Genomic DNA, 17272 nt, shown 5'->3' with positions numbered 1-17272 from the left:
CTGTAGTAGGTAGGCTACATTCAAGTGACTTTGAGGCCGACATGCAAAAGGAGACATCTGGCCCACGGGCGGACAGGGAACGTCCTTCTTTCTGCCGGCTGGCAGCTGCGGCAAAAGTGATGTTAGTCGACTTATATTTTTGCAAGAAGTGGCCTTGATTCAACATTTGGATAATTATACCCTTCATCTGATTATGAATTTGACGACTGGCGTTATTTGTGTAAATTGTGTTCATAACAGAATATACATCAGTTATATTTCAACAGTCCTTCCCCATGGATATGATTATTTTAGTTTTGTCCTTCATATTTTACACATTAAACCTTCTACTAAGGAATTGCTGAATTTTATTTCGAAGAATTTGGTCAGGCCGAAAGTAGATTTCGTTTTTTAATGTATGCTGGCTTGACACTGGTTAATATAATACCAGTGGTATATATCACTGATATTCATATATATATATGTGTGTGTGTGTGTGTGTGTGTGTGTGTGTGTGTGTGTGTGTGTGTGTGTGTGTGTGTGTGTGTGTGTGTGTGTGTGTGTGTGTGTGTGTGTGTGTGTGTGTGTGCGCGTGCGTGTGTATATATGTGTATAATATAATACCCTTATTTAACAGCAGGATAAGCAGGATGCAACTATACACACAGATGGATGGACCCCAGCGCTGGAGGGGGCTTGAGCTACGCAGCTACGCTACGGGAACATTGAGCATGTTTACCCGGGACGGTTTCCTGTATGACAGCGATGTGGACCAATATCTGGTTTCGTCTTCTTTCTGCCTCTGAACAGACTCGCAGCCGCACCGCAATGCTGGGATTCTAAAGTGTGTTAATGCGGCTTCAGCTTTATGTTACCACTAACAGACCACCAACTTAATGGATCCACTTAGACAGAAGAAGAAGACACCGAGATGATGATTTCTCGTCTCTGGTCCCTGGACACATCCCTATAGCGCCACGCTGAGACGTATGGGAGGCCATTAGTCCAGCCTCCCATCCCCTCCCTGAGAGGATGGGAGGGTGTGTCCTAGACACAGAGTGCATGCCAAATACAACAGGATAACGGCACTTTGGAACACAAAGGGAATGGGATTAACAGACGGGTCAGGGTGTACCCTGGTCCCCTCTCAGCCGTGTGACACACCGTACACCGCAGCTGAACAGGCCAACTATAAAACTACATTTGTCCGTTTTCAACATCTAAAAGGTGAGATTAACTTGAGGGGATGGGATCCCTCGGTTATGAATGAATGAAACAAAGTCTCATTATTCCGAATTAGTTTATTGAGTAATGCAGGTTATTGTGGGTGTTCCTAGAACCATGCAGGGTCCATTACAGGAGGTACGGGCTGTGTTCAGCTCTGACAGGTCCTCTGCCTATCGCTCTGGGGGCCTTATGGAGACTCTCATAGAACGTATCTCACATGTGAGCTACAGAAAGAGTGTCTCAGAGACAGCAAAGAGACTACAGGTACGACCACAGCTCTAACCTCAGAAGCATGTGCGGAATAGCACATACAAATCCATGCGTCGGCCTTGCTCCTATCGGCCGTTGATGAATGTTCAGAATGACCCGATGTTAGACTATACATGACAATAGAAACCACTGACTTAGAGTACAGAGGATCAAAAAGTGGCCCCTGGCTGCAGTCGTCTTCAACAAAACACTTCAACCAGCCCTTAGGTGGTGCGCCCCAGCACATAGGTGGTGCGCACCAGCCAGGACAGGTTCCATCAGGTGGACAGAATGGAGAAATTTAAACCTGCCTATTTCGCTGTGAGCATATTGAGATTTGTTAAGATTTAAGCATAAGCACGTATGTGTTCTATGTATCTAGAGAGAGAAAGAGTATGGGTGTGTCCGGTAGGAGGGGGATTCAGTCTATTAGACCCTCCCATTCAGGGGGGCCGGGGGGTGTGGTTGGATCCAGTCCATCCCATCAACCATTACAGCAGAAGGGTGGGAGAGAGAAGGGTAAGGTAGCGTCTCTGGCATCGACCACATCTTGAGTGGCAGTGAGGAGGAGAGTGCATCTATTGGCGCTCACCATTTGTCCTTTAGCACTCGAGAGAGATTACAATTATTATAATTGTTATTATTATTATTATTATCAATATAGAGGAAGAGCTGCAGCCATGGCCTCCATGCTGGGGGCCTTCGTGACCGACTTCTTCACATACGAGACGACCAAGTCTGTGGTGGTCAAGAGTTGGTCGGTGGGCATAGTCAACCGCATCATCCAGCTGCTCATCATCATCTACTTCGTCGGGTCAGTGTTATGTGTCTGTCAATGTTGTGCGTGTATGTGTGTCTCTGTGTTTTACATTTGAACATTGTGGTTTTTTTTGACTGAACATTAGACTGAAGAAAAGTACAATTCAGTTCACTTTATATTCTAACGGCAAATCAACTTGGTTTTTTATGTAAATGACTTAAGCTTGAATTCTACTGATTACTGCATTCTATTGCCACTATAATACAATATTATGAAATATGTGTGTAATAGAACAAGAGTAACGAAGTACTGATTTCCGTGTTCTTTTATTTATACATTGTTCTACATAAACCAAACCCGCGGCGTGATGAATGACATATCGGCGTATATTGTGCTGCAGCTACGTGTTCCTCTACGAGAAGGCGTACCAGCAGAACGATACCGGGGTCGAGTCCTCCGTGATGACCAAGGTCAAGGGCTTCGGTTACCAGGACAACCAGGTCCAGGACACGGCCGACTATGTCTACCCCCCCCAGGTGGGCTGCCAGATAACCCCTGACCCTCTGGGATCCCATTGTGTGCTGTACTGTTCAGAATCAGAATAATTTATTGCCATTTATGCTAACATAGTAGGATTTTTTCTCAGCGTTCCAGTGTGTGTGTTTCAACAGATATAGTGCAACAGGACAGGACAGTGCTAACAAAACATAACAGGACAATCAATGGGTGATAAGATACATACTAGATAATAAAGTGCAAGTTCAGCATTAAGTCCAATGTGATTCTAGTCCTGGACAGGTATCACTGGGAAGGGAGGGGGAGGGGGAGGGGGGATTGGTAGCCAAAGTCGTGTTGCAACACACACACACACACACACACACACACACACACACACACACACACACACACACACACACGCACACACACACACTTAATTCTTTATTTGATTCCACCAATCACATTACAAGAGACAAGATTCAAATATTTCAGAGATAAGATGAGTCATTGTTCAAGGGTACAAAAAACATCTCCTGCGCCACACTGCCAGGCTGCCTATCACTGCTGATATGGAGCAGAACTTTGCTAATTGTTTAGATTTTCTGCTGGAGAGCCCAGCCAGCCTTAACCCACTGAAAACACGGTTGTGAACATGCCCCAAGCTTCCAAAAATAAACACTATTAGCTTGCATTGGTAGCCTAGGTCCCTTAGAATTTCCAGAATGGGCTGGTATTTAAGGATTTTATCGTTGAAAGCCATTTCCATGTACAGATCAAATACACAGCCTATCTCAAGTAAGAGCACTTCCCTTCTGTCTCTGTTTAAAAACACAACATCAGGGGTATTTGGGATGTTACACATCACATCAATAGGGCTGTTAAACCATTCCGGCATGATGCGTGAATGTTTGTACATGGTTACATTTTCTAGAGATACTTCCTTAACATTACTGGAAATTAGATCGACAAGTCGGTCATGGTGTGCAATATACAGTCCTTTGTACATAGTACAGCCATTCACAACATGGGCAACTGATTCAAGTTGATGGCCAGAGTGCATTATACAGTGTGGATGGTGGTGTGCAGGATACCATAATGCCAGATTGTATTTGGTAGGTAGCACCTGCAGCCTAGCTTTGGCAGTGAAACAGAGGATGTCCTCCCCAACAGCAGCATTTTTGTACATGGAGTGGGAAGCAGAGTGGTCGGCAAAGTCTAGGCATACTAGCTTTCCCTGCATTCTAAGTCCAGTCCAGTGTTGTTTGGTCTCTGTTTGTTTTATGTTGAGAAGGAATCTCCTTGCTGTAGTGTTCTGTAGTATGTGTTGTGCCTCGTTGTGATATACAGTTGCCTCTGCGGTTACAGAAGGGTCGGTGACAACTGCATCAGATGCCTGTGGTGCGGTGTGTGAGTTGTGTTGTGTCCATTCCAGTTTGACTGACATTCTGTTGCACAGATCATTTAGGTCCGGCCCCACACACACACACACACACACACACACACACACACACACACACACACACACACACACAATAACAATGTAATCATTTTGTGTCTTTTCCCGATTATAACTATTTTCCTCTAATATAATGTTATGCACGATTTTTTATTTCTAAATGTGCAACTGCACAAATTTGTGTGACAATATAAAACAAAACATTCTGACAGTATTGATAACATTTTTTACAGACATCAAAAAGACAGCCTCCCATTTAGTAAACCCTTAGATGGTTCAACAGCCTCGGTAGAGAATAAAGCCGCCTGCGGGCTGCAGTGCATCCTGTGTAGCATTCCCAGCTGGACTTTATTCAGACTTTAATTAGCGATGCACTCCATAAAGATGACTGATGGCCCATGGTGCGGTATCAACCATTTATTTTCACACATCCACACCACAGATACACCGTAAGAGCTGAAAGCAAATAAAAAGGCACAATCATGCACTCGTAATATGACCATGCTTTCCCCACAGCTAGCTACCACAACGAGGTGAATAGCACTAGCTAGCATTAGCTAACTCCAAAAATGCATACTCTTACACATATATCAAAAACAAAACGTAACAGAACTTAATTCCACAGTTTATCAACACACATACCTGTTCGCCTACCAGCTAGGTGCTATTAAAAGGATGAACAATGCTTCATATGTTTTGTGAACAGTTCTAAGCATGAACAAACGTGTTCACCTCTTAAACCTTCCTTTCCGTCTGAGTCGCGCACCGAGAGACGGCAGGTAAACGTCTCTGTGGCCTTTCAAAATAAAGGTCACACAACAAGGTGCAAGTAAAATTCGCTATGAATATTAATCAGAAACATATTTAGGGCACCATACAAATTTGAATGAACAAATGTGATATCCAAGGCACTATAAACCAATCTCAATAATATAAAATATGATAAAACAAAATTATATGGGTCATTTACACTCCCACCAAATCATTAGTGTTTCAAATATAGTCAAATCAAGCATGTGCAAACACAAATGATTTTTTAACTCAAAATAACCATAGACCATAGACCTGGTAAGGAAGAAGTGTCAAGTACTTCAAAACAAATGAAAACACATCTTAATAGATGCAAGGCATGTGCTAGTTTGTAACTAACTAGTCACTATCTAGTAACAAGACCAGTTTCTGCTTGGTGAGACGTTCACCTTTCTTGCCTAGTTTTCTATCACCTAGACAGATTTTCACCCTCCTAACCAGTCCATCCCTATCCACTGTAGTTTCTGAAACTCTACCCAACCTCCATTCATTTCTGGGCAGATCATCATTTTTCATCATCACTACATCCCCTTTTTGTAGGTTTCTCTTCGGGATGTGCCAGCGTTGCCGGATGGCGATGTTGGATAAATACTCTTTACGCCAACGGCTCCAGAACTGCTCCGCTAAGTACTGTACATGGCGCCACCTCTTTCTCGCATACATATCTTCTCTGATGAACTTGCCAGGGGGAGGAAGAGCTGGGGTAGACTTCATGGTAAGAAGTTGGTTAGGGGTAAGCGGCTCAAGACTGTTGGGATCATTGAGGTTTTCAACAGTGAGAGGGCGACTATTAACTATTGTCATTGCTTCATAGAAGAATGCTCGGAGGGACGCATCGTCCAGATTTCCAGGAGAGAGAGAGAGGGTCGAGTTGAGGACACTCCTGACCGTCCTAATTTGACGCTCCCACACTCCGCCGACGTGGCTTGAACCTGGTGCATTCATGATGAAGTCGCACTGATTCTCAGAGAGAAAGATTGCCAGTTTGTCAATATCAACTTCCTTAAGAGCTTCCTTCAGTTCATTTTTAGCTCCTAGGAAGTTGCTTCCTTGGTCAGATTTTATCTGGCACACTGCACCACGTATGGCTATGAAGCAGCGCAGTCCATTTATGAAGGAATCTGTTGACATGTCCTCCAGCATTTCGATATGAATGGCTCTGGAGGAGAAGCAGGTGAAGAGAAGGCCATATCTTTTGCACACACGCCGTCCTTTTTTGGTGTAAAAGGGTCCAAAGCAGTCCATTCCACAGTATGTAAATGGTGGAGATGGATCCAAACGCTCTGGTGCGAGATCGGCCATTCTTTGCTCTTCGGTGTGTCTCCTGAGCTTTCTACACATCACACATTGGCGAAGATGAGATGCCACGGCTCGACCAATCCCCGATATCCAGTAGCCCTTTGACCTGATTTCGTTGATGGTCATTCCTTTACCTTGATGTTTAGCCTTTTCATGACAGTGGACGATGATCATCTTCGTGACGTGATGTTCCTTCGGAATGATCGCAGGATGTTTGGCTGCGTGAGGGAGATTTGAGTCACCGAGTCTACCTCCCACCTTGATCACACCATCATTGTCCAGAAAGGCGTCGAGGCGATGCATCTCGTTGTGGAGTGGCAGCCGAGAGCCTTTCTTCAGAAGATTCAATTCCTCTGGATATGTCTGTCTCTGTAAATCTTTGATTATGAGGCGCTCCGCGTCCTCTCGTTCCTCCACTGTAGAGAGACCATTGGATTTGTCTTTGTTGATTCGTCGAAGGATACGCGCCACTGCTCTAACAGCCCGGGACCAAGATGAGAACCCTGACAGCCGAGCTGCCAGGGAGTCTTGCTCTGTAGTTTCTGTGCTCAGTGTCTGAGCGCCTTTCACTTCTGGGTCTCCAAGTGGCAGTTCCGAGATCACCTCCTCTGAGAGGCCGATTTCCCTTTCCCATAAAAACGCAGGTCCTTGGAACCAGTCTGATGATATCAGCTCACTGATGGTTAGGCCTCTGGAGGCGTGATCCGCCGGATTTTGGTCAGTGGGGACATATCTCCATTGCTGTTGAGACGTGCTGAGGTGTATCTTCTGGATGCGGTTGGCCACGAACGTGTGGAAACGTCGAGCCTCGTTGTTAATATACCCTATAACGACTTTAGAATCAGTCCAGAAGTACTCCTTGGCATCAGCGTATCCAAGTTCTTCTTTTAACACATTGCTGGTCTTCACTGAGATGACTGCAGCTGTTAGCTCTAATCTCGGGATTGTGGTGACCTTCGTAGGAGCAACACGAGACTTTGCCATGATTAGGGCACAGTGGATGTCTCCTTCTTCATTTCTGAGTCTCAGGTATGAACACTGCCCGTAGCCAATCATGCTTGCATCGGAGAAGTGGTGTATCTCTTGTCTCGTAACCCTTCCAAAGTTTGCAGGTGCGTAACTCCGGGGGATGTCTATCTTCTCCATGTTGGTAAGGTCATTTTTCCATCTCTCCCACCGTGGACGAAGTTCTTCAGTCAGGGGATCATCCCAACCCGTTCCCTGTCTGCACATTTCCTGCAGCACTCCTTTTCCGATTAGCAAGAATGGGGCGACAAACCCTAAGGGGTCGTACAAGGAGGCAACCATAGACAGTATACCTCTTCGTGTTGCAGGTTGGTCCTTGAGGTTGACGTTGAACTTTAAGCAGTCTGACTCGATGTGCCATTGGATACCTAATGCTCTTTCTGCAGGTAGATCATCAAAGGTAAGGTTGAGATCTTTAATGTCTGATGCACGTTCAGATGACGGTATGCTCTCTAAGACAGCTCTGTCGTTGGACACAAATTTGTGGAGCCTAAGACCACCTAGGGCACAAAGTTCTCTGGCTTCTTGAGCGAGCTGAATAGCCTTTTCCGTACTGTCCATACTTGCGACCCCGTCATCGACATAAAAGTCTCTCATAATGAACTGTGAACCTAGAGGGTATAGGTCTCTGTGCTCGGTAGCTAAATACTTCAAGCCATAGTTCGCGCAACCAGGCGATGAGGCAGCGCCGAAGATATGCACCTTCATACGGTACTCCTGAGGCTGCGCGCTGAGATCTCCTTTCCTCCACCAAAGGAAGCGCAGATAGTCCTGGTCCATCTTGCTCACATGAAATTGGTGAAACATCCTTTCTACGTCGCACATCAACGCCGTGGAGTGTAGTCGGAAGCGAAGGAGAACACCATTGAGATTGTTCATCAAGTCGGGTCCGGTGAGCAGATGATCATTTAGACTGGTTCCCTTGTATTTGGCGGAGCAGTCGAATACCACGCGCAGCTTGTCTGGCTTCTTGGCGTGGTAGACGCCATGATGAGGTACGTACAATTTTTCTCCTTCCTTCCCACCATCATGGACTTCCTCTGCGTCACCCTTTTCTATGACATCCTCCACGAACTTGATGTACTGTTCCTTGTACCTTTCATCCCTCGACAGCTTCCTCTTGAGATGGTTGAGACGAACGACGGCAAGCTGTCTGTTGTCAGGTAAGTTGGGTCTCTCCTTAAAGGGTAAGGGCATTTCGTAGTGACCTTGGCTATTTTTCCTGATGCCAGTTTTCAGTTTGTCCAGGAACAGGATGTCTTCCTGGGACACCGTTTTCCCATCCTCCTTGGCATCCTTAAAATCGGATTCCAGAACACGAATAGCATCTGCAGGGGTGACTGGAGGGAGCTCCTTGACAGCTATCCGGAAACACCGTCTTGCCACACTTGGAGCGTCAAGGCATGGCGAAGAGCATCCAACTATACTCCATCCTAGATCGGTACAAACTGCGTAAGGCTCTTCATTTCCTCCTGATATTACATCTCTTGGTGCCATTGCCCTTGCACAGTTGTATCCTATTAAAAGACCAACCTCACAATCCTGCAGCGGTGGAATCTTGTCTACGATTGTGGAGAGATGATTCCATTGTCTGGCCGTTTCGCTTGTAGGAATGTGGGTGCGGTTCACTGGAATACAGTTTTTCGTGTAGGCAGGAGGAAGGTCGATGTGGATGGGGGACTCGTAACCTCGTATACGAAGCCCCGAAACTCGTTGGCTTTTCACAATGGTGTCACATCCTATCATAGTTGTTAACTTCAGTGTTACTGGACAGGAGTCTACCTTTAAAGTTTTGCTCACTTCCTCGTCGACGAATGTGGTGTCACTTTGTGTGTCCAGCAGGGCGTAGACAAGTTTTTCAGTTTGTGAGTTATTCTTGGATGACACCCAAACAGGCACAATCATCGACGTGTTGGTAGACTGTCCAGTCGTGACGGCATGTGACCTCGCAGTCGTGGCAGGATCTGTTCGATGTGTGTTGCTTGGGGATATGGTTTCCCAAGGTTTGGACCGTTCCCCTTTTACATAGTTTTCATCGTGAAGACAGGTTGGATGTTTGCCTTTGCAGGTGTTGCAGGAATGTCTATGTCGGCAGTCCTTTGCACTATGGCCAGGTTTGGTACAGCCATAGCAGAGCTTGTTCTCTTTCACAAATTCTCTTCTCTCTGCCAGAGTCTTGGCGATGAACTTGGGACATCCGTGTAGCCTGTGTTGAGTGTCTTGACAGAACGCACAAGGGGGCTTTTCCTTCCCCTTCGCTGGCCTTTGCCTTTCACCGTCGGCTTCGGTTTCGGTTTGAGTACTCAGAACACTCGCCTTGTTCCTCTTGGGGTCCCTGTTATTCCTTTTAGCTGGGCTAGACTCGGAGTTGTGGAAGGCATATGGTGAGGTGATCAGATTACAGGCAATCCTTGCCTCCTTTGCTATGAAGGTGGTGAAGTCCTTAAAACTGGGGAATTCTCGATTTGAGTCCAAGGCTTCCGTAGCCTTCCTGTTCCATCTAGATGCTATCCAGTCTGGCAGTTTGTGGACTAGCTTCCTGTTCTCTTCACAGTCATTCAGTATTTCAAGGTTTTTCACATGTGACATTGCATCTTGACAGGCGTTCAAGAAATCTGAAAAGTCCCGAAGTCCCTCTGCATCCTTAGGTTGGACTTTCGGCCACTCTGTCAGCCTATCTCTAAAGGCTCTCTGTATAACAAAGGGCTGGCCATATCTGTGGTTCATTTTGTCCCAAGCGTCCCTGTAAGCCTCGCTATCATTTCTATAGAAGGTCCCTTCCAGTGTCTTACGAGCTGGACCGCCTACATACTTCCTCAGATAATAAAGCTTATCTGCTGAGGAGATGGCCTTTGAGTCAATGAGTGACATAAATGAAGTTTTCCACTCAATAAACTGAATAGGGTCACCATTAAATACCGATGGCTCTGGCACTGGAAGTCTATTTAGGGCCATACTATCTTGGAGGGCCCTGGCTAGGGACGACATATTTAGCTCAGATGACGAGACTGTGACGTTAGGGGGTTGTCTACTTGGAGCTGGGGAGCCACTATGACTATTTGAGGAGTGGACGCTGCCCTCTTGTGGAGCTTCCTGGTTGTAGACTTGTAGTCTGGCCCGAGCTGCCTTGATTTCCTTCTCGGCCTGTATGCGTTCAAGAGCGCGTTTTTCAACTTCAAGCTGCTTCCTTTGTTGCTCCTCTAGTGTCCTTTGTTGCTCTTCTAGAAGTTGGATTTTCTCCCTTTGTTTCTCTTCCTCCAGAAATCCTTCCAACTCAACTTCCTTCGCGGCAAGCTCTGCTGCAGCGTTCATGCGTTTGGCTGTTAAAGTAGTGTCTTCAGAACCGTTGACTGACTTTGACATTCTAGAGACAGTGGATCCATAAACGGAGCGAGCATAGCCGTTTTTCAGTAGCTCCTTGAGACGGCGCTGTGCTTGTTCTGCATCAAAATCTAAATCGATGTCTACAATCCTCTCGTAGGCGATTTTCTTAATTCCTGTTGTAGCTGCCTCACATGCGTCAACATGGTTTCTCAATACGGCTGACGGTGTGAAGTGAACTAGTGCTTCGGAATATGTTTTCACCACTGACTCTTTATCTTTCTCCAGAGCATCGAGCAGAGATGCCAGCTCACTTTCATTGAGGTCTTTCTTTAACTGCTCTCTTGACTCACGGGCTTGACTCTTCCATTTTTCATACGCTGAGAGGATCTTTCTTTCCTTCACCTTCGCCTCATCTTGTTGAAGTTCAAGCATTTTTGGAGTCATGATTTTTGTTCGAGTTGAACGTCGGCGGCTATCCTCTTCCTGTTCTTGAAGTTGACCTTGGAGGCTACTTAATGTTTCTTCTCTACTTTGAATTTCCTTCTCTAAACGTTCTCTCTCTGTAGTCACCAGTGTTTCATCAAGAGCCCCTTTAAGCCTTCCTATTTTATGCTGTAGGCTATCTATCTGTTTCTCTAGCTCTGACTGTGGGGTAGGATTCTCTGCTCCTTTAATATTCAATTCTGCCATAATTGATATGATAAAATGTTCGTCTTTACAATAGCCTATAGACTGTACAGCGGGAAGAAGAATCCTTAATATTTAGACTACACGAAGATAGGAGCAGATAATCTGACATAAATACAGACCACTCAGAGGACTAGAGCCTATTACTGTAGGCTGATTGTTAAATGATTGACTGCAATGTTAAAATGAAATCAACCTCTCCAATTAATGCAAAATTCAGTTAACATTTAGACTGTACATTGTTACACATTGAAACACCCTTTTTTTTTTTTTTTTTTTTTTTTTTTTCTATTTGGAGTTAACAGGAAGGATGATCAGAAAATGTACAGTAGCATAGCAGTCAATAAACATAAACAAAGTCACAAAATTCACTTGTTTTTTCTTTGTGTGAAGAGTACCTTATTTTTTCTTAAAGGTCCTATAAGCTTTACGTTTAGTAGAAGAAAATTCAATAAATGTCCATTTTTGTTGAAATAATTTTCTTCTTAATTTCTTTCTTCTTAAACCGTTACAGATGAATATGAATGTTCTTAGTGAAGATGAATCGTTCCTTTCCAGTCAATGAAATGTTCCATACCTTTAATGTCTGACCGTCACACCAAACCTTTAAGCCAGCTGCATGATGACTTAAAGTCCCTTTGTCTAGAAGACCCGTAGAATGGAGCCGAGTTGCTCCCTACATGAGGTGTCGGCCGTGGGACATCTATCCCCGGTCTCCCCTAGTCGTGCTGCAACCTGGGTCCGTGGTTCGTCTTCGTAGACCTCTCCTCTCTGGCAGCGTGGTGGCAGGGTTGATGAAGGGTCTAGCTCTTACTGTAGCATTCCCAGCTGGACTTTATTCAGACTTTAATCAGCGATGCACTCCATAAAGATGACTGATGGCCCATGGTGCGGTATCAACCATTTATTTTCACACATCCACACCACAGATACACCGTAAGAGCTGAAAGCAAATAAAAAGGCACAATCATGCACTCGTAATATGACCATGCTTTCCCCACAGCTAGCTACCACAACGAGGTGAATAGCACTAGCTAGCATTAGCTAACTCCAAAAATGCATACTCTTACACATATATCAAAAACAAAACGTAACAGAACTTAATTCCACAGTTTATCAACACACATACCTGTTCGCCTTCCAGCTAGGTGCTATTAAAAGGATGAACAATGCTTCATATGTTTTGTGAACAGTTCTAAGCATGAACAAACGTGTTCACCTCTTAAACCTTCCTTTCCGTCTGAGTCGCGCACCGAGAGACGGCAGGTAAACGTCTCTGTGGCCTTTCAAAATAAAGGTCACACAACAAGGTGCAAGTAAAATTCGCTATGAATATTAATCAAACATATTTAGGGCACCATACAAATTTGAATGAACAAATGTGATATCCAAGGCACTATAAACCAATCTCAATAATATAAAATATGATAAAACAAAATTATATGGGTCATTTACATCCTGGGGTTCAGCGGGTTGAGGAGAACACCATCGCTCCCATCCCTTCAACACGCCAATCTTAGAGCAGAACGTCTCCTGTACTCTATGGTGAGTGATTGTTTTCCACATAGTGCGTGTGCATCCTGCTCATTGTGGTGTTCCTCAGGGCGCTGGTGTGTTCTGCATTATCACCAAGGTCATCGTCACGGACAACCAGACGCGGGGCCTGTGTGAAGAGGTGAGGATTCCTCTGAGCGGTTCGGTCGTAATACCAGCAGAAACTGGTTTAAATCGGTGGACATTTATCATGTGTGTTCTCAGCCATCCCTGGACTGCGCCAACCACACAGACTGCGAGGCGTTCTACGGCAACAACCTGGTCAACGGTACGCTCCCCCCGCCACTCGCCAAATACCTGTTTGCATCATGAAGAGGTGGATCTCATTTTGGTCTCTCTCTCTCTCTCTCTCTCTCTCTCTCTCTCTCTCTCTCCCCCCCCCCCACACACACACCCCCACCCCCCCCCACAGGTGCAGTAACAGGCAGGTGTCACAAGAATTTCAACGCATCCGAGGGGAAATGTGAGATCCGAGGCTGGTGTCCCACGGAGAAGAAGAGCTTCCCAAGGTGACCGCAGAACCCACACACTCACAAGCACATATGCATGCACACACGCACATGCATGCACGTGTTAGGTTTGCATGTATGGAAGGCCCGAAGGGTCAAAACTATGCCTCATTTTTGTGGTATATTCATTCAGATCCTGGAATGCATCCAAGTACTTTATAAAACTCCACATTCACTGCGCTAGTTGTCGAATATGAAACGCAGATTTAACCCATATTACGAGGAGGACACATTTCTTGTCTCATCCCACAACTTTAAATCAGGATCTTGTGAAGATGCGATTGCTTTCAAACAACCTATTCAGTCCAGAAACATGAATGCAAACGTTAACTTCTGAGACCTAAACAAAACTTGGTGATCGAAGTGAAAATAATGGTCGGTCTGCAGTGAATTAGTGAGAACATGGATTAAACCCCCGATATAGCCGAGGTCCACAGTGTGTAGTGAAGTGAATGGACAGCGAACCAGAGATTCTTGATGGACTGGGGGGTCGGACTGTTGATCGTCGATTGCTGGCTGCGAGAATCAAGTTGACCTGTTCAACAGCTCACTGAAAGCAGTCCAATGCGCCGTATTTAAACAATTTCTGAGTTCAGGAATAGTGCCATAAAAAAACTCAGTCTGAACAACAATTTGAAATACAAAAATGCTGTATTTTAAGTTGATTTATATCAATCCACGTCTTAATGAGACGTAGGTTTGACCCCTTTCATATACATGTCTATGGTAATTTGCACCAGAATTGACCAAAACACTATCACACCAATCTCTAACATACAGTCTTTGATCTTCCTCAGAGAACCGATGGTCGATGTGAACAACTTCACCATCTTCATCAAAAACAGCATCCGGTTCCCCATGTTTGATGTCACACGGTACGAAGAAGCGCACACACACGCACACACTCACGCACGCACGCACGCACGCACGCACGCACGCACGCACGCACGCACGCACGCACACACACACACACACACACACACACACACACACACACACACACACACGTAAACACATACACACACACACACGTAAACAAACACACACACACGTAAACACATACACACACACACACGTAAACAAACACACACACACGTAAACACACACACTTAAACACACACACGCACAAATGCACACACAAAAGGTTGAGTGGAACTTGCCAATGTCACAGGATCCAATTAGATGAAGCCAATCTACCGCACCCCCCCCCCCCCCCCCGCCCCCCAGGGGTAATTTCCCGCAGCACATGACCTCCAAGGAGATCAAGAGCTGCTCCTACCATCCGGTCCGCAGCCCCCTCTGCCCCATATTTCGTGTGGGGGACATCCTCAACTCCACCGGCCAGGACGTCCACACCCTCGCCACCATGGTAACCGCCGGCCCGCCCACACCCTACACCCACCCCCACTCCTCCTCCTCCTCCTCCTTCCCCACTCCCCCACTCCTGCACCCCTTTTTAGGATTAATCTTATTTTCTGAGTTGTTTCCCCCCTAACCTCTCCTCTCCTCCCCCATCCTCTCCTCTCCTCTCCTCTGATCCCCTCCCCTCCCCCATCCTCTCCTCTCCTCTCCTCTCCTCTCCTCTCCTCTCCTCTCCCCTCCTCCACCTCTGCTCCCCCCCCCCCCCCCCCCCAGGGAGGAGAGATCGGCATCAACATCGCGTGGCGGTGCGACCTGGACTGGGACGAGGAGCACTGCAGGCCGCAGTACTCCTTCACCCGGCTGGACGCACCCTTCAGCCACAACAGCGTCTCCAAGGGCTACAACTTCAGGTGTGTGTATCTGTGAGTGTGTGTTTGTGTGAGGGAGTGAGTGTGTGTGTCTGTGTGTGTGCTTTCTCTCATATGGGCTGTTGCTGTTTATGTTAATGTGTCAATAGCTTATGCAATTTGTCTGCCTGCCTGCCTGCCTGCCTGCCTGCCTGCCTGCCTGCCTGCCTGCCTGCCTGCCTGCCTGCCTGCCTGCCTGCCTGCCTGCCTGCCTGCCTGCCTGCCTGCCTGCCTGCCTGCCTGCCTGCCTGCCTGCCTGCCTGCCTGCCTGCCTGCCTGCCTGCCTGCCTGCCTGCCTGCCTGCCTGCCTGCCTGCCTGCCTGCCTGCCTGCCTTTCCTTCCTTCCTTCCTTAGGTTTGCTCGATACTACAAGAAGGAGGACGGTCTGGACTACAGGACGCTGTTCAAAGCCCATGCAATCCGCTTTGACATCATGGTCACTGGCAATGTGAGTCTGGTGTTTGTGTGTGTGGTTGAGCATGTCGTTCACAGTGTCAGGGTTAAAGGTTTAATTCCCCCAGTGAGTGCATCCACTCACTGTACTTAAAGACAAATATAAGCATCCACCAATGTCATTTATGATGATAGTATGATATACACATATAGTGTGTGGGTGTGTGTCCACCCCTAGGCGGGGAAGTTCAGCACCGTTCCGACGCTGATCAACACGGTGGCCGCCCTCACCTCCATCGGCCTGGTAAGTTAGAGAGGGGCCCTCCATCATACCCCTTCACCCCTAACCCCTGACCCTGACCCCTGACCCCTGACCCTGACCTGTCCTCCTCAGGGGACGGTGCTGTGTGACATCATCCTGCTGAACTTCATGAAGGGCGCTGACCAGTACAAAGCTAAGAAGTTTGAGGAGGTAAAGTAAGAAACCATGATGCATTTCTTTGTTTTTCTGCTTGTTTGTTTGTTGTTGTTTGTTGTTATTGTGGGACACCATGCTCCACCAGAACCAGCTCAATGTTGGTGTTGTGACCCTCATGGTCGACGTGTTCTGTAACATTTTGCAACATCATATCTTTTGTCAAACATTGAAATTAGCACCGGTTGGGCTGATGACTTCAAGGGATCTCGTTCCATCCATCCATCCATCCATCATCATCCATCATCCATCCATCCATCCATCCATCCATCCATCCATCATCATCATCCATCCATCCATCCATCATCCATCCATCCATCATCAATCCATATCAGTCTCTGACTTCCTCTCCCCCTCTCCTGCAGGTGTCGGAGGCTCAGATTGAAGCCTCCATTACTCAGAGCCAAGGCAGCCAGCTGTCACTCAAACAAGAAACCAAGACCCTGTGTGACTCGGGAGCCGTCTCTCTGTCCAATGACCTGCTCCCCTAATGACCAAACCCACTCCACACCAATGACCTGCTCCCCTGACGACCATGCCCACTCCACACCAATAACCTGCTGCCCTGACGACCACGCCCACTCCACACCAATGACCTGCTGCCCTGACGACCACGCCCACTCCACACCAATGACCTGCTGCCCTGACAACCACGCCCACTCCACACCAATGACCTGCTGCCCTGACGACCACGCCCACTCCACACCAATGACCTGCTGCCCTGACGACCACGCCCACTCCACACCAATGACCTGCTGCCCTGACGACCACGCCCACTCCACACCAATGACCTGCTGCCTTGACGACCACGCCCACTCCACACCAATGACCTGCTGCTCTGACAACCACGCCCACTCCACACCAATGACCTGCTGCCCTGACGACCACGCCCACTCCACACCAATGACCTGCTGCCCTGACGACCACGCCCACTCCACACCAATGACCTGCTGCCTTGACGACCACGCCCACTCCACACCAATGACCTGCTGCCCTGACGACCACGCCCACTCCACACCAATGACCTGCTGCCTTGACGACCACGCCCACTCCACACCAATGACCTGCTGCCCTGACGACCATGCCCACTCCACACCAATGACCTGCTGCCCTGACGACCACGCCCACTCCACACCAATGACCTGCTGCCCTGACGACCACGCCCACTCCACACCAATGACCTGCTGCCTTGACGACCACGCCCACTCCACACCAATGACCTGATGCCCTGACGACCACGCTCACTCTACACCAATG

The 17272-nt window shown here is 47.2% G+C and overlaps 1 protein-coding gene across 2 annotated transcripts; it reads left to right on the top strand.

Moving 5' to 3' along the window:
- The first annotated feature begins 1959 nt into the window (after positions 1-1959).
- p2rx3a (purinergic receptor P2X, ligand-gated ion channel, 3a) lies at positions 1960-16597 on the top strand. Of its 2 annotated transcripts, XM_030369179.1 has the most exons (13): positions 1960-1974; positions 2120-2269; positions 2616-2751; positions 12919-12990; positions 13074-13137; positions 13282-13378; positions 14176-14253; positions 14606-14747; positions 15014-15150; positions 15502-15595; positions 15779-15844; positions 15935-16012; positions 16381-16597. In XM_030369179.1, exons 2-13 carry the CDS (start codon positions 2136-2138, stop codon positions 16504-16506), a joined length of 1224 nt encoding a protein of 407 aa, XP_030225039.1. In that variant the 5' UTR covers positions 1960-1974; positions 2120-2135; the 3' UTR covers positions 16507-16597. The 2 variants fall into 2 exon arrangements, with proteins under 2 accessions (XP_030225039.1, XP_030225038.1); XM_030369178.1 differs by lacking the exon at positions 1960-1974 and having other exon boundaries at positions 1993-2269.
- Positions 16598-17272: the final 675 nt, after the last annotated feature.

This window comes from Gadus morhua, chromosome 10, assembly GCF_902167405.1.
Source record: "Gadus morhua chromosome 10, gadMor3.0, whole genome shotgun sequence".
NCBI classification, from domain to species: domain Eukaryota; kingdom Metazoa; phylum Chordata; class Actinopteri; order Gadiformes; family Gadidae; genus Gadus; species Gadus morhua.
This window is presented reverse-complemented; position numbering and strand designations above follow the sequence as displayed.

What these genes read in the sequence shown, in the direction of transcription:
- p2rx3a (XM_030369179.1), top strand. Translation starts at nt 2,136, where the DNA reads ATGGCCTCCATGCTGGGGGCCTTCGTGACCGACTTCTTCACATACGAG. An exon ending in CGCGGGGCCTGTGTGAAGAG is followed by an intron (nt 12,991 to 13,073) that starts GTGAGGATTCCT and finishes GTGTGTTCTCAG; the next exon opens with CCATCCCTGGACTGCGCCAA. An exon ending in TCCACACCCTCGCCACCATG is followed by an intron (nt 14,748 to 15,013) that starts GTAACCGCCGGC and finishes CCCCCCCCCCAG; the next exon opens with GGAGGAGAGATCGGCATCAA.